The sequence below is a fragment of the Zootoca vivipara genome, chromosome 3 (assembly GCF_963506605.1).
Source record: "Zootoca vivipara chromosome 3, rZooViv1.1, whole genome shotgun sequence".
In the NCBI taxonomy this organism is placed as follows: domain Eukaryota; kingdom Metazoa; phylum Chordata; class Lepidosauria; order Squamata; family Lacertidae; genus Zootoca; species Zootoca vivipara.
The window spans coordinates 105,006,544-105,027,478 of NC_083278.1; the positions used below are offsets into that span (position 1 = coordinate 105,006,544).

At 40.9% G+C, this 20,935-nt stretch overlaps 1 protein-coding gene across 1 annotated transcript; it reads left to right on the forward strand.

Annotated features, from left to right (window-relative positions):
- Window positions 1-1,181: 1,181 nt before the first annotated feature.
- On the forward strand, window positions 1,182-19,809 carry LOC118083035 (heterogeneous nuclear ribonucleoprotein L-like). The gene is made up of 13 exons (XM_060273076.1): window positions 1,182-1,528; window positions 7,617-7,735; window positions 8,175-8,412; window positions 10,094-10,178; window positions 10,863-10,960; window positions 11,047-11,119; window positions 14,865-14,936; window positions 16,135-16,352; window positions 16,611-16,732; window positions 17,061-17,262; window positions 18,115-18,172; window positions 18,266-18,364; window positions 19,080-19,809. The coding sequence occupies exons 1-13, from the start codon at window positions 1,349-1,351 to the stop codon at window positions 19,133-19,135; spliced, it is 1,620 nt and encodes a 539-aa protein (XP_060129059.1). The 5' UTR covers window positions 1,182-1,348; the 3' UTR covers window positions 19,136-19,809.
- Window positions 19,810-20,935: the final 1,126 nt, after the last annotated feature.

Genomic DNA, 20,935 nt, shown 5'->3' on the forward strand with positions numbered 1-20,935 from the left:
CCGCTGATTCTGAATCCTATTGTTCTAGGATTCAGCTCAGTACATAACAGTTTCCAAATTAATAATGGCTGCAAACTTATTCCTATTTATCGGGTTGTTGTAAACCCAGTGAACACTACGGTACTTATAAGTAAACATGCATAGGCATCTGTATTAGGTCACTTCCCCCCCCCCCAATCCCAATTTGAAATTGCTGTACTGTATATAGGGTTGCCAGACTCAATAGTGGACAGGACTTCTGTGCCTTTAATTGCCCTGCTCTCTTTTGTGTCTGGAAACCTTAAAGAGAAACCAAGCAATGGGTCTGCTAGTTTATCTTTAAGGTTTCCAGACTCAAAAGAGAGCAGGGCAATTAAAGGCACAGGAGTCCTGTCCTCTATTGAGTCTGGCAACCCTAACTGTATAACGAACTGCAGTGGGACTTCTTTCCCCTCACCTTGCCCAGCAACCAACCAGACCTCCTCACCCCCACTCCATTATTGTTGTTGTTGTTGCTTGTGTGTAGTGTGTTTACACAACTTTTAGCCTCACGAAGAAATACGATGAACCTGGAAGCTTGCTCACTTCCTTGTGATCACTCAGATTATATATACAGTATACACATACACACGCAAACACGCTAAGTTCAGGCAACTTCTTAAACGCATTCTGGTAGGGGAACTATTCCCAGCAGCAGCAGCACCCAAAAAACGTGAGGATGGCTGTTAAATGCTGCCCTCTTTCAAAAACAAATCAATTATCAGCCAGAGGGATTCGCTCCCCCCGTTGTCCTCTTCCAGACCGCTTTGGCGGGAACCGTCCTTTGCCACCAGACGCTCATGCACAAAGCCTGCCTTCACCGCAACGCGCGCACGTTGCGACCGTCGGCCATAGTAACGGCGAGGGCACGCATGCGCGCGAGGCTGCCTCTCCCTCGCGCTTCTCTCTCCCGTCGAGGAATAAAGGGAATCCAGCGGCAGACTCTGGAACTGTAGGTGGGACGAGAGAGGGATAGAGCGAGGCATACCGGGGGAAAGAAAAGGGTTTTTAATCTAGCCGTGACGGGCGTCTCATTTGTCCAGTCGCATGTCCCCGAGCTTCTGAGAGGCTTCTCCGTCAGCCAATCAGGGATTTCCACTTTACAGGCCTCTCCAATCGCAGGACAGGACCTGCGCTCTCCTTCCCGCCCTCCGTTCCCCGCCCCTTTGCGTGCGTTATAGCGGCGGTCTTCTCTGAGGAGAATCGCTCGCGAGCATCACCGGCGCGGGCCTGTTCCGTCGGCCTCTTCGCCTGTCTTTGCGCGCCACTTGCGGAGCCCCCAGTGTCCAGTCTCCTCCTCAACCCCCTCTTTGCCGGGACCGCCGCCGCCATGTCCTCGCCGTCTTCTGGGGAGCAGTACGAGGAGGAGGAGGACGGCGCCTACGAGAGCCAGGCCAAGCGGCTGAAGCCCAGCGCCGCCGCCGAGGAGGGTGAGATCGAGTACGGGGCTGAGGAGGGCGAGAGCCGCAGGGAGAAGGCCGTCCCTCGCGCCGGGGGCTTCTCCGGAGGGGTAAGCAGGGCCGTCCTCTTATAGTTCCGACGCGCTAGGAGCGAACGGCGGGTGGAGAAGACCCGCGTCAGCCCGAGCCGAGGTGCGCCTACTCGCGAGTAAATCTCCTGCGCGCCTTACTCCCAAATCGGCGTGTGTAGCACCTGGAGCCTAATGCTTATGCCCGCAAATTGAAGAGGGATTAAGAAAAAAAAATTGTAAAAAGGAGAATCCCAAGTTTTTCTACTAAGTTTTGTTCGTTATTAACCTTACGCATTTTCGTGTTTTCATATTCTGAACCTCCTTGAGATCCTGGGATGAACGGGGGTGTAAAAAAATGAATAAATAATAATAATAATAATAAGCGTGCATGTGGGAAGAGAACTGGGCATGTTCCAGAAGGATTAGTCTGTTATGGTAAATGACATTTTAAGGTGCGACTGAAGGAGCAGGGCAAGGGGTAACACGACAGTTTTGTGTTTTTTAAATGTCAGCTTGTGGAAGAAGGCGATTTAATCCCTTCGTTGGATGCATCGTGGGTTTTGCCACAAGCCGACTGAGGATGCGTAGCTCCGCTTTTGTCCATCAAGGGATTTATTGTGCGGGAGGCAAAAAAATATTCTCTTGGCTTTCTCTAATAAAACAACGGGGAGAGGGAGGTGTGTTTTTCCATTGTTCACTTTTCTGAAGGCAGTTTGTTCTTACATCCCTGAATTACGTTGTATTTATAACTTTGGTTTATATCCCCCCCCCCCCAAAAAAAAGAAATTCAGGGAGAGAGAATTGTGTATGGAAACTGAGTATTACAACCTCCTTTCCTCCAATGTGTACATATTTACATGTTTCCATCCCTTAATGAGATAAGCTGTGTGTACAGGGTATGGGGAAGGATGACCATCTGTGTCCTTTCCTTGCAATAAAGAATAGTATGTTTCATTGGAGGGCTCTGGCGTCCATGGCTTTTTTTCATAGGGAGCCCTGCAGCGTTTGGCAGGGAATGTATTTGTTCTCTGTGTGCGTCATAATTGTCAACCAAAGGAACTACACTACAGTACAGAGAAAAGAGCTAGAGGGCTTTTGTCCTTTATTAAACGGTTGATCAGTTGGAACAAATAAACCTACGGAGATTGCAGAAGCTTGGACATTCTTAAGAACAGACTGGACCTGTATCTTTAAGGGGAAACATCCAGTATTGTAGGATAAACCTCTGTTAGGGGCAGGATAGTTGCATTTGGATCATTTGGATTAGCACATTTTTATTAATTAATAAATAACATTGAAATCTAATTTGTTGGGCACGTATTTGATGTCTGTTATGGTCTGAATTCTTCACAGCCAAATTTAAACTCCCATTTCCACATGTACAACCAAGGCAGCACAAATAAATTTCTCTGTTTTGAATATTTGTACTGTTACTATAAAAATCTGTTATTGTACTGTTATTAGTAAAACTAAGTGTGGAATTTTCAGTCTTCAAAGCCTAAAGCAGAAGACGCATGTATTGAGAAACATGTAGTGCTATTATAGCTGCTAGTATACAAGGTACTTTTTCATTTATCCTTACAACCTCCCTTTGCAGTATGTTAGATGGAGAAAAAAATTCTTTATAAGTTTATTCTGCTTCATGCTACGAAGTCAGTTGATCTCTGAAGCTGTTTCACTACATATTGCCATTCCCATTTTCTTCATATTATGTCTGGCTGTAAAGGTAAAGGGACCCCTGACCATTGGGTCCAGTCGTGACAGACTCTGGGGTTGCGGTGCTCATCTTGCGTTATTGGCTGAGGGAGCCGGCATACAGTTTCCAGGTCATGTGACAAAGCCGCTTCTGGCGAACCAGAGCAGCACACGGAAACGCCGTTTACCTTCCCGCTGTTGTTGTTTAGTTGTTTAGTCGTATGCGGCTCTTTGTGACCCCTTGGACCATAGCACGCCAGACACTCCTGTCTTGCACTGCCTCCCGCAGTTTGGTCAAACTCATGTTCGTAGCTTTGAGAATACTGTCCAACCATCTCATCCTCTGTCATCCCCTTCTCCTTGTGCCCTCAATCTTTCCCAACATCAGGGTCTGTTCCAGGGAGTCTTCTCATGAGGTGGCCAAAGTATTGGAGCCTCAGCTTCAGGATCTGTCCTTCCAGTGAGCACTCAGGGCTGATTTCCTTCAGAATGGATAGGTTTGATCTTCTTGCAGTCCATGGAACTCTCAAGAGTCTCCTCCAGCACCATAATTCAAAAGCATCAATTCTTCGGCGATCAGCCTTCTTTATGGTCCAGCTCTCACTTCCATACATCACTACTGGGAAAACCATAGCTTTAACTATACGGACCTTTGTCGGCAAGGTGATGTCTCTGCTTTTTAAGATGCTGTCTAGGTTTGTCATTGCTTTTCTCCCAAGAAGCAGGCGTCTTTTAATTTTGTGACTGCTGTCACCATCTGCAGTGATCAAGGAGCCAGTCAGCAAAAACAAGACCTGGAGCTGACTATGGCTCAGATCATCAGCTTCTTATAGCAAAATTCCAGCTTAAACTGAAGAAAGTAGGAAAAACCTTCCAGCTGTAGCGGTACCTATTTATCTACTTGCACTTTGACATGCTTTCGAACTGCTAGGTTGGCAGGAGCTGGGACCGAGCAATCGGCGCTCACCCCGTCGTGGGGATTCGAACCTCCGACCTTCTGATCGGCAAGCCCTAGGCTCTGTGGTTTAACCCACAGCACCACCCGCGTCTGTCTGGCTAAGATCATGCAAAAAACATTTGCCAAGTTTATCTCAGATTGAGACAATTCAATTTTGCACTATAATTGGGATTTAAGAAAGATGTTAATAGAATTTTGGTACATATTACAAGATCCAAGAGCTCCCTTCATAAAAAGGTCAAGGCTCCACTTCCTTCCCCCTACTGTCCATATTTTTACCAAAGGTTTGGTTGGCATCTGTTACATATAAATAAAATTGCTGTTATGAGTATTTCATTTTAGAAATTCAGATGGCATTGCATATTTCACTATTGATTAGTTATGTTCAGCTACTGAGATTTGTGCTATCAGGTTCAGGAAGCTAAGGTTTGATTATGATCATTCTACTTAGTTTGCTATAGAGCCCTGGCCATTATGATGCAGTATTATTTCTTTGGAAAGTATGCCTCTTGTGGTCTATATGACATCTGCCTGGGTTAGTGTCCATGCTTATAAGGAAATTCATGAACAAGAAAAGAGAATACTAGCATTTTAATTTTATATTGTTATGAGTTTGGAGTGGGAGAAGTAGGCTGTATGCTTGAGCCCCTCTTCTAATTCCTGTATCCAGTACATTCATTTGCTGGTCCTTCTAAGTACATTCATTTGCTGGTCCTTCTAAGTATGGTCCTTAAGGTAACAAAGGGAGTGGCTCTGTGTCAGAGGACAAATGGGTAGGCCTCCCTCCCTCAACTGCCTGTTAGTTAAAAATAAAAAGGGTCAGAATGGAGAGTTGAGTTACTTGAGCTAGAAGCTGGAAGCAAAGCTGCAGGCTGGAAAAGCAGAGAGAAAGAGAGCAATGCCGGATTTCTCCTGGAATCCAAGGTGGTGGCTATGGAAGAAGCAAGACCCTCTTGGGGTGTTAATGCTGTGAACCCCTCCATCACATGCTCAGGTTGTATATATGTGTTAATAAACCATATATCATAAAATCACCTCAGTCTCCGCTGTCCCTGATTCCAAAAGAAACATGAAGCCTGGATAAGCACCTGGAACCCCTGGAATCTTACACTGCTCAGAGAATGGGGCAGCATGCAAGAATATGTAGTGTGTTTCAGATAATATGGCTAATTTATGGCTAATTTAAAATGATTTATATTGGATGGGTGTTTGGGGATACCTTCTTGAAGTACAGAATTAAAATTATTTGCTGTTACTGCTGTCACTCTAATTTGGGTTTTTTTGTACTGCTTTGGAGGATATGTCCTCTCCCTTGGCAGGAGTGTTTGTCTTCTCTGACACTTTAAAAGCAAGCTGTCTCTTCCAGTATTGATACTGTTCTACTTACCATGCATGTTATGGGGATGGACCAGTGTTAGAAACTGAGATATGAACACTAGGAGCTAAATGGCACCTTAAACCTAGGTTATGGGCGCAACAACAGAATGTCTAGGTGTGCTTTTTTAATAACTAGAATACAAAGCTGAAAAATGAATGAACTGCAGCTAAAATCTTATATTCATTTTTCACATGGTCTAGTCCTCATCTGAAGACTGCAAAAAACACAGCCATGTTTCCCCTACCCGTTCCCCTAATATTCTTAAGAGGGTCTCTTCTCCAGTCTTCAGAGAATGACTGGATGTGGGGAGGCAGAAAAAAGTCATCCTTTCTTTCTACTCTGCAGTTTTAATCTGAATATTAGGCGCAGTATTGTGCCTGGAGGTCAGAAAACTGCTTGTGCTAATGAAATTCCTTGCTGCAAAATGTGCCTAGAACAATGGGAGTTTTGAATGCTGGGATGGGCTATGGGAACTAGATCTTGACCAGTACTACTCAAGCGCTAAGAACAAAATTCAGGACTTTTTCCTCATCTGGAAAAGCTCAAACTCCTACAACCCAGTCCTACAAATACCTATTCAAAAGTCCTGTTGAATTTGATGGGGCATAAAAGTATAGGGACTTGTAAACTACCTATGACACATTATGCTAAACGTGTGCTTTTGTGCTATAAGCAAGGGTGAGCCTTGGTATGGGAGGAGTTTGGAAACTTGCTTTCCTTTAGCTGCAGTCTGTTTTCTGGTGTAACATACCGTATTTTTCATTCCATAAGACACACTTTTTTCCTCCTAAAAATTAAGAGGGGATTCTGTGCGAATGTGTGGTCCCTGGTGCTGAATTGCCTAGGGGCTAAAGGCAGATCGGGTTTATTTTTGTTTTTTTAAGAAAGAGCTAAAGGCTAACAGGGAATGAGCAAGTTGAAAGGAACCAGCTCAGCAGCTGATTGCAAGAGATCGGGGAGGGAGATAAGAGAGCTAGCTCCCTTCCCAGCCCCTCCTGGCCCCTTGCCTAGGCCTCAATTGTTGTCTGCAGAGGGAGACATGTGACTGGCTGATTAGATTATCTGTCTGGAAACTGTAGAAATAGGTCCCTTTCCTAGAGAAGCTGCAGAACTGTGAGTTGAACCCCATAAAACAGGGTTTTTTCCCCCTTTGCAAGGAAACTCGGCAACTTTGAGCTGATCCTAAAAAATGGAGCTTTCCCCCCTTGCAAAAAAGATACACAACTCTGAGCTGGCCCCCTCCCCCAAAATGGGGCTTTTCCCATTTGCAAAAAAAGTTGCACAACTTTGAGCTAATCCTTTAAAAAATGGAGCTTTCCCCCTTTGCAAAAGAAGCTTCCTCAAATATTTAATGGGGGGCAAAGGCAGCTAGGCCTCTAGGAGTTGGCTGCTATGCCTAGGACAATTCAAGAAAGCAAAAAAATTTTTTTTCTTGTTTTCCTCGTCTAAAAAGTAGGTGCGTCCTGTGGTCAGGTGTGTCCTATGGAGCGAAAAATATGGTAGTTAGCATGTCATGGTTTCTGAAGCTGGCTTGTTAAATTAAGCAAAGTTAATGCTAATTGCAGTTTCTAGTTTAGACTAGGGTTACATTTTGGTGAGTATAAAATATTATTATTATTATTATTATTATTATTATTATTATTTGTACTCCGCCCATCTGGCTGGGTTTCCCCAGCCACACTGGGTGGCTTCCAACAAAAATTTAAAATGCATTAAAATGTCACACATTAAAAACTTCCCTGAACAGGGTTGCCTTTAGATATCTTCTAAATGTCAGGTAGTTATTTATCTCTTTGACATCTGATGGGAGGGCATTCCATAGGGTGGGTGCCACTACCAAGAAGGCCCTCTGCCTGGTTCCCTGTAACTTTGCTTCTCACAGTGAGGGAACCGCCAGAAGGCCCTTGGCGCTGGACCTCAGTGTCCAGGCAGAACGATGGGGGTGGAGACACTCCTTCAAGTATACTGGGCCAAGGCCATTTAGGGCTTCAAAGGTCAACAGCAACACTTTGAATGTACTTTGTCAGTTAATCATCTATAATACTGTTTTTTTTATATTGAAATTGGAAAAATAGTCCATTGCTCTCTTTTGCTAGGATGCTGGTGGAAGTCATCACAAAGTTTCTGTTTCTCCTGTGGTCCATGTCCGAGGGCTCTGTGAATCAGTTGTGGAGGCAGATCTTGTGGAGGCGCTTGAAAAATTTGGAACCATATGGTATGTTTACTATATATTATATCTTCGGTGTCTCAAAATGAACTTCATAATGCATTTTAAAAAGTCTTCTTCAAGTCCTGTACTGGTACTCCTAAATTGAAGCATAAGCCTCATGCCTTGGAATTACCAAATCCTTCAAAAGTTAATTCTGAGGCAGATCATTGTGCTCATTTCCATATGGAAGCTGGGAAAGAGAACACTAGTTCTGTGCTTCTACATTAGATATTTATATACCTTGGCTACCAACTTGGCCTATGGTTACATGGACACATGTGCTGTAGATTTCAAACAAACTTCCATGGATTTTAAGAAATGTAGATTTTCTTTGAGTTTGCAATAATAATTGTTATTGTAAAGTTTTTTTAAGATCAGTTGTAATGTAATGATTTAATGATGGCCTTAAATGATGGCGCATTAATGGTTATTGTTTTTCCTGCAGCTATGTGATGATGATGCCATTTAAACGCCAGGCTTTGGTAGAATTCGAAGATATTGAAAGTGCCAAAAAATGTGTGACATTTGCAGCAGATGAACCGGTATATATAGCTGGGCAACAAGCATTTTTCAATTACTCTACAAGCAAAAGAATTACCCGTCCTGGAAACACAGACGACCCCTCTGGTGGGAACAAAGTTCTGCTCTTATCAATTCAGAACCCTCTTTATCCAATTACAGTGGTATGTCTTATTCTTAAGCATAACTTTAAGTGACTTCAATGCATGATATTTTCCTTTTGAAGAGTTTACTTTCTGTCTCGTATCTTGCTCTGATAAACTCTCAGACCCCTTGTTTGCACTGAATGTTAATCTGAACCACGGCTTAGCATGAATGAGCAAATATGCAGACTCCCAGAGAGGAGATTGTGGCTGTGGCTGTTTTGCTTCCTCTCCATGCCATGGTTTTGCTCATCCTGTCATCCAAACCTGGGGTTGTAGTTTAGTGTTCCCTAGACAAACCACAAGCTGTAACCAAGCACTGTTCTATAGGTTGCAGCTTGTCTGGGAGGGCTAAACCATGAACCCATGTTTGAACAACTCAGCAGCAGCAGAACAACAACCAGAAGGGAAGCAAAGCGGCTACAGTCTTCTATACAGGGGTTTGTATGTTAGCTTATTCATAGAATTGTAGCGTTGAAGGAGACTACAAGGGTTATCTAGTCCAACCCCTGGAATGTAGGATACTTTTGCCCAACATGGGGCTCAAACCCATGACCCTGAGATTAAGAGTCTCATGCTAAGTCATGGTTTGGCTTTGGGTTGGGTGTCAATGAGGTCATATGCTCTAATCGTATAATGCAAATGAAAGCATCCACACAGATCTGTACATGTTATTCTTTATTTGTTCCATGCAAACAAATAGTTGGGGAGGATATTATTTCATTCAACAGAGACCTGTGCAGCAGATGAGTTACTTTGGCTAGAATATAATTGTTTGGTTCTAATCTGAAGTCTGTGGTGATGTTTTTGTACTCAACCAGCCCATAATTGGCAGAAAAAAAGAAGACAGTGAAATTGTTTCCTATTCAGCAACATCTCGCTATGTATGTTTTTGCTTGGAACTGCCAATCGCTTATATTTCTTTAAATTATTCCGATTTTACTTGTCATTGGTTCTTGATTTGTACTTGTTGTACTTGTCTTAACAGAAATCATGATACAGTTTTAAATTCTAGTATAGTATTTTAAAAATGTCTTTAATTTGGTCAAATTCTTCAAAGACAAAAACTCAATGCAATATTCTATAAACTAGTACAGGTATGTTTGTAGCTTGTCCCAGATCACCCTTCTTTTAAACATGTAGGCATAGGGCAGTTGTGTATGAACCATGATTTGTGATATGTAGAGTCATACTATCTTTGTGTAATGAAAAGCATTACCCTAGCACTTAGGTAAAATCCTTTTGTTCACTGGTATTTTTAAGATCTTGGGCTTTAGTGGCTACATTTGAGTGAGCCTTTCCCACTGTTTACCTTCTGGTTATTCTCACTTTATAAATGGCATATAAGTTAAAATTATTTAAGAGCACAAAAACTTTGACAATCTTAGTAGTTGTTCGAAGCACACAGAGATAAAACTGAATTTAGGCTTACTGTTTTGATGATAAACTATAGCTAGAAGTTTTCTCTACTTTTCTCTTACAGTTATCATATCCCTGCATTCTCTGTGTAGTTATGTATCTGTATCTGGGATAAATTTCTTGATCTATGTTTAGTAAACAAGTAACTTTCTCTAAAATAAATTGGGTCCAAACTTTACCTGCTTAAAGGAGGGGATTTTGTTCTTGTGAGCTAATAACATTTTGAATAGTATTTGTCAAGTAAAGCTTCAAATATCTGAATATTTCCCTCATTCTTCTGTAGGACGTTTTGTATACAGTGTGCAACCCTGTGGGAAAAGTACAGCGTATTGTCATATTCAAGAGGAACGGAATACAAGCCATGGTTGAATATCCTTTTTGTGGTGACCTGTGTGTATATGCTTCTGAAGATTATGTTCTAGGGATTTCACAGTGGCCTCAATAAGGGGAAGTGTTCCTCTCATGTTAATACTGTCAGGGAAACAATTGTGCTAGAGAACTAGTAAACTCATCTCTACACATCACCCACCTTCTGACTGATTGAGTGTCTACCTCCTTTTTCACAGCCACTGTTCATATCTAGCAACAGGGCAGATCCTGCAGGCCAGATGTTACACCCCATTACAGCTGTGCTCAGCTGTTCTTTCCAGCTGTGGACAGGATTTTGAATGGCTATCCTACTGAGCTTATTAATATTGTACACGTGGAAGCCACTGGATGAGCAAAACCTGGTTCTTTTATTGAAATAAAAATTATCAAGTTAAAAAATATGGTTCAAAAGCTTTACTCACAGAACTTTAAAACAACAAAAATTGCATTCAGTGTGACGCACATCAGCCCGTTCTGCCCTGCCTGCTTCTGGTGCTGAAAATGGCACGCGCCAAACACATGTAAATGGAGAGTTGCCTGTACATTAAACCAAGTTTGTCATTGGTATGAGCTTTCATGTGCATGCACACTTCTTCAGATGCACTAAATTAGCTTAACTTGTGGCTGCTTGTTTTCTTGGTGGGGGGGGGACCGATTTAAATAACAATCCTTAACATAATTCAAGTTTGAATCAGTTCTTTGTGCTCAGAAGGCAAAAGCAGCTCTCAACGGCGCAGATATATATGCAGGATGTTGTACACTAAAAATTGAATATGCAAGGGTAATGATCATACTTTCTTAAGCGGCTAATTGTTTTTTGGGAGAAAACCAATGATTAAGACTTGCTGTTTATTTCTATTTTAACAGCCAACTCGACTTAATGTCATTCGAAATGACAGTGATAGTTGGGACTACACTAAACCATATTTGGGCAGACGAGGTAAGTGTTTCGGTAATTGTACTAAATGTGCATTTAAATATATACATATATGCAGTTAGCTTGTCTAATGTGTTAGTCACTTCAAGCCAAGTATTTCTGATGAAGCTCTTGTAATAGGCATCCTGACCTGTAATCCTGGAAAAGAATAATTCAACATTATTGCCCCCTGCTGGTTCCTATTGAGCTATTTAACAAGGAGCCCACACATGCAAGCATGTTTGCCGTACAAGGACTTGCATTTCTCCAAGCAGCTCTCACTCTTTGGAGGAGAGGACACTGATGCAGACTTTCCTTACAAACTACAAACTTGCACACTGCTTCTCCACGGAAAGGATTTTCCTCATTTGTTGGACAAAGCATTAAGAAGGATAGAGGACTCCATCAGGCTGACTCTACACTTCATCATGCACCACATCGGCATCATCAAAAGGCCCTCTGAAAAACCTCAGACTTGCAACTCACCTTGACTGCATACTGCATGCACCATTACCACAAGCATATCAAGGAGGACCGCTTACAGCACTTCTGGTTTGCATGGCACGAAAATACCATGGTAGACTGTACCCATTCTAAACCAGTTTGCATGTGTTTCCAATCTTATGTCCCTATAAAATTACCATTGTAGAATTAAACACCATAAAATGGAAGATCCAAACTCTTGTTTCTCTCCTGTACATTGTGGTAACTTTCTTTCTCATATGTAAGAGAAAATCTAAGTTAGGTTTTCCACTGTAAATGCTTTCTAAAGGACTGCACTTACTTTAAAGATTAATTGAAACTTTGCTGTATGCTGTCAAGGCCCCTCAAGCACCAGTATTTGACACAAGGTCTAATTTGTCTAAGCATTTTTTTCTGCAAAGGCTAGTTGGAATAACAACTGCATGAAAATGTAAAAAAAAATGCTATGTAGTTTGACTTCTGTAAATGTTCTTTGTAACTGAATGATTTGTGTATAATTTGCTGTAATGTACCTTTTGAAAATCTAGGCATTTATAACATGGAGGTGGGAACTTACCTTACCAAGGTAGAGTATCTTCTAAATTTTAAACATAGTGAAGGTTTCAACTTTCCTTTTAATTATTGCTGAAAGGTTGTTTTTACTGGTAGTGCTTTGGCTTATAAAAATGTATTATTTAAAAGTTAGGGATTGGATATGCAGAATTAAGTGTTTGTAAAAGGTTAATAAGGGGGCTGCAATATTGGTTAGCAGATTGTCCACCACCTGCGGTACGTTTCATTAAAACTCACATTCCCCCCTCCCCCAAACTATCAAACTGGAAAGTCACTGAGTTACCTTGGGCAATTCAGCGGATAATTTTCTGAAATACATAGATGCTATTCAAGCAACTGTCAGACATGCATTTCAGGCAGTATTTATGAACAATGCCTTACCACAGAATATTAAACGATGAGAAATGAGAAATATTGAAGAAAACAAAGCAGATGCTTACAAGTGTGTGACAATGTTCATTGGGATTTTTATTTTATTTCACCAGCAAATTCCATGTCCTACTGCAAACTGCTTTGGAAAGTGCTCTCGGTTTCAAAGGGGGTTGCCATGTACTGGAGGGGCTCCTATTTTGCGGGGGGAGTAATGTAAGACTCCCTTGGACATATGGAATAAGTTGTGTGGCTCTTTGTATCCAGTTTGCATACTGTTTTATTTTGTACTCAAGTAGAGTTTCTACACGTGAGTTTCATGCAGAAAGAGAGCTGAATATACTGATCATAGCTCATTTTCTAGGGAACCTGTAGTCCTCCAGATTGTGTTGGACTCATCAACCACCACCTGCATTGCCAGTAGTCAGGGAACATAGGAGTTGTAGTTGAACAACATCTAGAGGGCCATGGATACCCCATCCTTGTCCTAGACAAGAAAGAAGTGATGAAGGGGAACAGAGATACTGATATTCCTTTCTCCAAACAGGATTGCACAGTTTTGAGAGAGAAACAATGTATAGAATCTGTTATCAGCAATAGCTGTAATAAAGCAGCATGCTTGAGACATTTCCTTTTAGTGTTGTGAGCAGCATATTGATTGATAAGGAATGTGTAACTTTGTCAGCTAGCGATGTAATACTCACTGAGTTTCTTGGCATTCTTACAAGAGTGGCCTACACAAAAGTGTCCTTGTGATGGGCTGCTTTACATGCATTCTTCAAACCATTCCTCTTAGGTTGTTGTCTGTTCTTCTCCTCACGCCCAACCAGTCTGCAAGATTCTGGCTTCAGGAAGAATGTTCTTTACAAAACAGGCTTCTGTTCTGCTTTCTTCAGACTGGAAAATGTGCCCCAGTTTAGTGTTTAAAATTTAAAGCAGGAGATTTTAGCTGATGGCTGTATTAATTTATTTTACATTTTGCATCCTTGCCTTTTTTCAGGCTACTCAGAGTAGCTTGTTAGCCTCATACGTCTGTAAGGTATGTCAGGTGGAAAAGATTCATTTCCCAAGCTCAAGACTGCCATTGCATCTTACTCAAACATGTAATTCTGGTGGCTGATGTTTGCTGCTTCCGTTGTACAAAAATCCTGTCTTCTTCTGTAACTTCAGGGCTGAGTGATATGGCTATTATAAGATGAATAGCACTTCCATGTCGGGTAGCACATGCTGAAATCTGTGGAAATTGCTTCCTAGTAATGGGCTTGTGTTCTGGGTTCCACAATCTCTCTTTACTCTCCCACTATCAAAATCAAGTTATTATACGACTTGTCTAATTCCTTGATTTAACCTAGGTTGTTTTAACAGTCTCAAACATTGGAAACAAAACTTGAAATATTGTGCATTATCCAAACTGAGATAGAACTGTATGCTACTTCAGCTGGATGTTTCTCATTTCCCCTTGCTTAACAATCAGTTGAGGTATTGGAACTTCAGATTGCCTAATGAAAACAAGCAGTGAAGGTTAAAGCTAACTGTTGCTTGTTCTTGTAATGCACTTTTACTTGATTATTGCTAATAATTACTTTAGGTTGGTGTACTGCTTTTATCCAGTACTGTTGACCCCTTGGTTAACTTTACATTCTTGTATAAAATGCGGCTTGTTGAAAGAATGTTTCCTTGTTAAAAGTGCTTATAATAGTGCAATTTTTCAGTATTGCAATTATAACATAGACTGTATTAATAGCATAGTAATGTATTCTCTTCTCAGCACTTCCCCAGATCATAAGTTATTGATATGATTATGTATGTACACAAATATGGTACTCTCTGTTTACTGATCATGAAACCATGTAATACAGGTTTTTGTTGGCTTATGCTGAAACTTCTTGAGAGAAGCCCACTTTGAAAATGTGTTGCTGTTGAAGCTAATAGTGTGATTCAGGTACTGTCCTTTGATTGTACTGCATTTACAACTTGTTTTTTTGAGAGTTATAGGTAATTTGTACTCTACGGTATTGTGTGATGTTAAGAGAATTGTCCAGGCTTCTTAGGTTTAAAATGTCAAATCTTTTCAAACACAATATTCTCAAGTGAACAATAGTTTTGGTATCTTACAACTGTGTTTTTGTGCTGGAGCAAATCAACTTAAAACAGTTAGTTTACAGTATCCAAAGAAAATCTTAAAAGTAAAGTGGATGTATCTGGCTGGCCACTATTGGGGAAATATGGAACTGCACCAGATGGACCTTGCTCTGATCCAGCAGGGTTCTTAACCAGAAAATACTCCCCTCTGTCCTTACTGGTGAAGTTCCAATATCTTTAAGCGGGAGTTGCTTTTGTTTAATAATGCTTTCCCCCCCTTTAGATAGAGGGAAAGGCCGTCAGAGGCAAGCTATTTTGGGAGAACACCCCTCATCCTTTAGGCATGATGGCTATGGTAAGTTATATGACTTCCTGTTACGGGTTAAGTTGGAAAATAGGCCAATACAGTTGTAAATGTCTTGCTTCACTATTCAGGCACCAGTTCCCACATTTTTCTAGCAGCCCTCATTGTGCCACCTGAACCAGCTTGCTTTGCCTTAGTGCAGGGTGGGGAACCCCATGCCCAGGGGTCAGATTTGGCTCTTCAGGTCTGTTTAATTTGTCCCCAGAACTCTTGCCAGGCCACTCCCCTCACTGGCCTTGCTTTGCACCCTGCATGTTTATATCTGGCTAGAATGTGTCCTTGAACTCGGATGATGCCTCTTGCTTGGCTGGAGGGCTGACAGAGGTGTGGGAGGCTGTGTAGAAACAAGCCTACTGTACAGAGTTAAAATTTACATTTGTTGCTCCACCCACTGTTGCATCTGTGGCCCTGCCCACGACCGGCATGTGGCCCTCAGTAGGTTGTCCACAAGGGAATGTAGCCCTTGGATAGGGAGCTTTTCTCATGCCCTAGTGCACTTAGGTATAAAGATGTGTTCAGTTTGCATTCTTATGGTGCATCCATTTTTGACTATTTTTCATGATCTCATTTTTACTTTTAAATGCCAGTATTTTTTTACACAGCTGACTATAAATCATGTTGTCATTCTGTGAGCAAACAAGATTTTTTTGTAAATTGCAGTTAACTTTGTCACAGTAGAAAATGAAACATTTCTTAATACTTCTCATATTGCACACATAAATCACTTCTAAAACTGAGGTTGAAACTTGCAGTAGCACACTTAGACCACCATCTAACACTTAGGTGTGCTGAAGCTCATTGAAATCAATAGTCTCCTTTATTCTTAAGTCTGGCTTGTGGCTTAAGCTGTTTATCCTGTGTTAGTCAACTGATCAACTGCCCGCCCCCCTCTGCATTTATTATCTGTGTATAAAACAACCCCAAATTTTTGCCTATAAGTTTTTTATAGCAAAAATCATCTTATACATGGAAAAATGTGGTATATTTTGGTTGCTTGAGTTAACATTCTTGTCTAGATAAACAATGTTTAAGTAGTTGATGCTAAATCTGCATAGCCCATTATAGCAAAACCTTAATTGTAAGATCATTGGAAAACTGACAGCTTCTGAAACTTGGCAGCTTTAATCTTTGTATCAGATCAAATAAAACTTTTCCCAACCAAATTAACTAGACAGTACTTTCTCTTTAGGATCGCATGGTCCGCTGTTACCATTACCGAGCCGATACCGAATGGCATCTCGGGATACTCCAGAACTTGTTGCTTACCCACTTCCTCAGGCTTCCTCATCTTACATGCATGGGGGGAACCCCTCTGGTTCAGTTGTCATGGTTAGTGGATTGCACCAGCAGAAGATGAACTGCTCAAGAGTTTTCAACTTGTTCTGCTTGTACGGAAATATTGAAAAGGTAAAAGAAAAAGTCTAGGTACATAATAATAATAATAATAATATATAATAATATATAATATATAATTTTATTATTTATACCCCGCCCACCTGGCTGGGTTTCCCCAGCCATTCTTAAACTTAAAAACATAATGAGTAATTACTGTGAAGAGAAACTAGAGCCACGCATATTCCAACCAAATTGGAAAATGCCCTAAGTTACCATCCTTTAAACTGTATTGTCTTTTTCTTCCAAAAAAAACCCCCAACAACCCTGCAGGTGAAGTTTATGAAGACTATTCCAGGCACAGCTTTAGTGGAAATGGGTGATGAATATGCTGTTGAAAGAGCAGTCACACATCTCAATAACGTCAAATTATTTGGGAAGAGACTTAATGTTTGGTATGTGTGCATTTCATCTTGCTACTAAAGCCAAAGCACATCTTTAATGTGTATTATACTAAAATGCTGCTGAATAAATGGGTTTTTTTAAGAATACTGTTCTTATATGCAAAGATTTGTTATAACACTTCATTAATGTAAATACTATATTTGATATCCTTCAATAACTTGACAAATGTCAGTCACTAAGGTGAAACAAGTGAAATGTAGATTATACCTTTGAATTCATTTTTTGTATGTTAAGAAATTTGCTTTGTGAATTCCATAACCACCACCCCCTTTTTACACTCCCCAAAGATGTTCTTAAATACGTATTTTTTATTTGTAGTGTATCCAAACAGCATTCAGTTGTTCCTAGTCAGATATTCGAGCTGGAAGATGGGACAAGCAGTTATAAAGACTTTGCAATGAGCAAGAACAATCGCTTTACCAGTGCGGGTCAAGCTTCCAAGAATATCATTCAGCCACCATCCTGTGTGTTGCATTATTATAATGTTCCGCTGTGTGTGACAGAAGAGAGCTTTGTAAAGGTAGGAAGCTGCAGGAATCATAGCTGTTAAAGTGTAATTTAGGTTTCAGATGTCAGTATTTATCAACCCCCTTAAAGTAGACTCCATTTTTTATATCTTAGATCAGGGATGGGGAACTGGATCTGGCCAGTGGGGGCTGGATCTTGCAGCTACACTCGCTACAGGCCAGTTTTGATAGGTGGGCAGAAGCACATACCAGTCAATAATATGACAGGTGATGCATATCAAAGTAAAAAGGGGATTGATGTAACCACTGATCAGCTGATGGACAGTTATAGCAAGCTCATTTTAAGTTGAATTCCCAGCACCAATTGGCTGAATCTGGTAGGAATGCACCTTCAAAGAGACTTGTTGCCTTATCATGGACTGGTTTGAATTGAGGCCATCTGCTAAAAAGGAGGGGAAAACCATTTTAGCAAGCGGTTTAAAGGCAAACCATTTTCCGCTCATGGTGCAGTTCCTTTTGAAGGTGCTCTCCCACTGCATTCAGCTGATTGGCGGTGTAAGTGTGCTTTGCTTCAGTAGCATGGCACCATTTATACTGAAACTGCTTGCTAAAATGGAAGAAAAAAACCTCTTGTTTTAGCAAGCTATTTTCATGCAGACCACTTCTAAACAGAACATGGGTGCACTAGAGAGTGGGGCCCATGCTGGACCTAATGAGCTCTGCAGGCTGGAGGTTCCCTACTGCTGTCTTAGATGCTTAGATGCTTTAAAAGTAAGTTATTCAACAATTTTGTGCCAAGTGTCCTCCTTATCCCAGAAATCGGCAGTTTCTGCAGCTCTGAAGTGACATCCTCTAGAATTAGATTGTTGATGTTTAATGAACATATTTTCACTTTTTTGTTCCAGCTGTGTGATGATCATGAAGTTCTGTCTTTTATCAAATACAAAGTATTTGATCCAAAGCGTAAGTGAATATTAGGTTTCTTTGAGCACTTAAATAAAGTCAAACTTACTGATGGTGATGTGAAGCAAACATTTTAAACTCTTGTTTTGACAGCTTCAGCAAAAACACTTTCTGGTCTGTTGGAGTGGGAATGCAAGACAGATGCAGTGGAAGCCCTTACAGTACTTAATCACTACCAGATAAGAGTCCCTAGTAAGTCACTGTATTGAAACATTCTTAAAGTGTTTTATTGGTTTATTTTAAAGAATTTATATGCCATCTCACTAATATAATACCAAGACTGTGTGCAATAAAATAATCCAGTACACCAGTGGTGTTCAACCAGTGTGCCATGGCACCCTGGGGTGCCTTGAATGATGGTCTGGGGTGCTGTGGGCAACACTGGCCTCTGTCAGTGAAGGACAATGAAGAAAACATGTAAAATGGTAACTGGTAACACTAAAGTGAAAGTAAGAGCAGAGGCCTTGATTTCAAGCCCCGTATCTAGTAGTAATTCTTTGTTCATTGTGAGTGATGTCACAAGTAATATCCAGTAGCAACTTGGTTAATTTGTATACCCACATACCATGCAGTGACCACAACAGCAATAGGTGTATTAGGAGAAAACTGTGTTTCCCATCAAGATGATAATGCTATTTAAATGGTCTGATTGTGTGATACTTCTGCAGCAGAGGTGCAACTGTGATGGAAGCCATGGGAACAACACCCTATGAAGCCATGTTTTCATGGAACTGGTTCCGTAGAAAGACAGTGTTTTCTTTCTAGGGGAAAGTTTCGGTTGAGTTTTGATGCATTATGCAAGTCACTTGGTTAAAGTTAAGCACTTGGTTAAAGAAATCTCTTTTCTGAGACTAGCAGGCTATCCAAAATGGCATTTGTGCTTAACAGTTTCCCTTTTATCTTGCAGATGGCTCTAATCCTTATACCTTGAAGCTTTGCTTCTCTACTTCCTCCCATTTGTAGAACAGAGGACAGCATGTTAAGGAGCTCCTTCCATCTTTATTTACACACTTGAAGAAATCGTATGTTGTCTGCAGGCTCTAGGTTTTCTTGTCTCAATCTAACTTAAGTTCATTTTGTTTTATAATGAACGTGTTTTTACACAACCATTTTCCTGTTGGCTTCTGAAGAGTAAATGACAGTATATTACATAGAGCTTTTTCACTTGTGTAACGGTTATCTACAGGTGTTTGAACTGCCTTATAGGCAGCATGTGCAAAAAACTCTATACAGCAGACCTTAAACACAGTTTCCACACAGCAGTAAAATGTACATTTTCATTTACAATCACTATTTTCCACTTTGGTTTAAATGGCAAGTTGGATTATTATATTGGAATATTAGATGTAAAATTGCTGGTTACTTCTGGTTAAAACTGTATGCGTTGCAACAATTTTAAAAGCAGAACTAAATTTGTAAATCCTTTTCACTTTGATATTTAGTAATATAACTGTCACTGATTTTTAAGAGAAACTTCACAGGAAGAACTTTTTTTTTTTTGCAGAATGAATTGAAACTTACTTTAAATAGTGTCTTCTCAGAATAAATTTTTCACTCCCATTAGCATGATGTCCTTATTGCTAATTCTAACTTGGAATGTCCTTACAAAAAATAAACACCAACCTGAATGAATACAATTTCTCATTTGCTTTGTGATGAAAGTCTTTGGCACTAAAGGAAACTGCTTATTGTCACAGGATGGTTTTGCGTCCTTGTATGAACCAAGATAGAGTGGGGAGAGACACAAAACAGAAAGGCAGGCTATGGCTTACTGGGACCCTGCTGATGTGTAGAGAGAATCTCACACCTACTCATATCTCCTACGTGGCTTACTCCCAGTAGTCGTGTGCAGCATTGGGACCTTAATGCTTCAATTCCTCCCCACCCTTCACAATACACACAAATTGGGGAAGGGACGGGGATTCTTTAAAAAAAATAATCATAGTTTTTCTACTAGGTTTTGTTCGTATGTTAGGTGTTTTCATGTTTTTATATTGTAAACCACCTTGTGATCCTCAGATGAAATTCAGTGAATGATGGTGATGATTTTTGTTGCTTTTTTCTGCAATTTTTCCAACTTTTGGGAATACTGTAGATCAGGGGTTGGAATCTGTGGCCCTCTGCATATTGTTAAATATTGTTAAATTTCAACTCCCATCAGCCCCAGCCATCATGGTCAAGGAGAGCCTCAGTTCCCTCTCCTCCTTGGAGTAGTGGTTCCCACAAGTTGAAGACTGATATGTTAGAAGACTTCATTAAAGTATCAAATCAGATCCGTTTAGGCCAGAGTAGGCAACATACAGCATTTTTATGTGCAAATTGGTCATCCCATGAATTTGTGATTGATATGTTATAAAATCATATTGGGGGGGCAGGAGGGGGGAATCTTATTAGTTGGTATTTTTAGACCCATGGGAGCCAGAAACCTGTGCCAGGTACCGGTACATTGGGGCTGTACTAGTAAGAGCTCTGATTGATTTGAAGTAAGCCACCAGAGCTCTTACCAATACATCCCAATCTACCGTACCTTCTGCCCATCCCTGCTCTAGTGCTCCCTAATAATTATGGTGGAAAAAACCATGTGCCTTCAGGGTGTTGCCTGCAAAGCAGCCACCAGAGGGAGGCCTGCAGCCAGGGATTAGCTGCCAAACACTCACCTCTCCTACAGGAGAGAGATTTAAACATCAACCCTATCTGTAACCCATTCTTTTTATTGTCTAGGAGTGGGTAACTGATATAATTAGGAATGTGTCTAATTGTTTC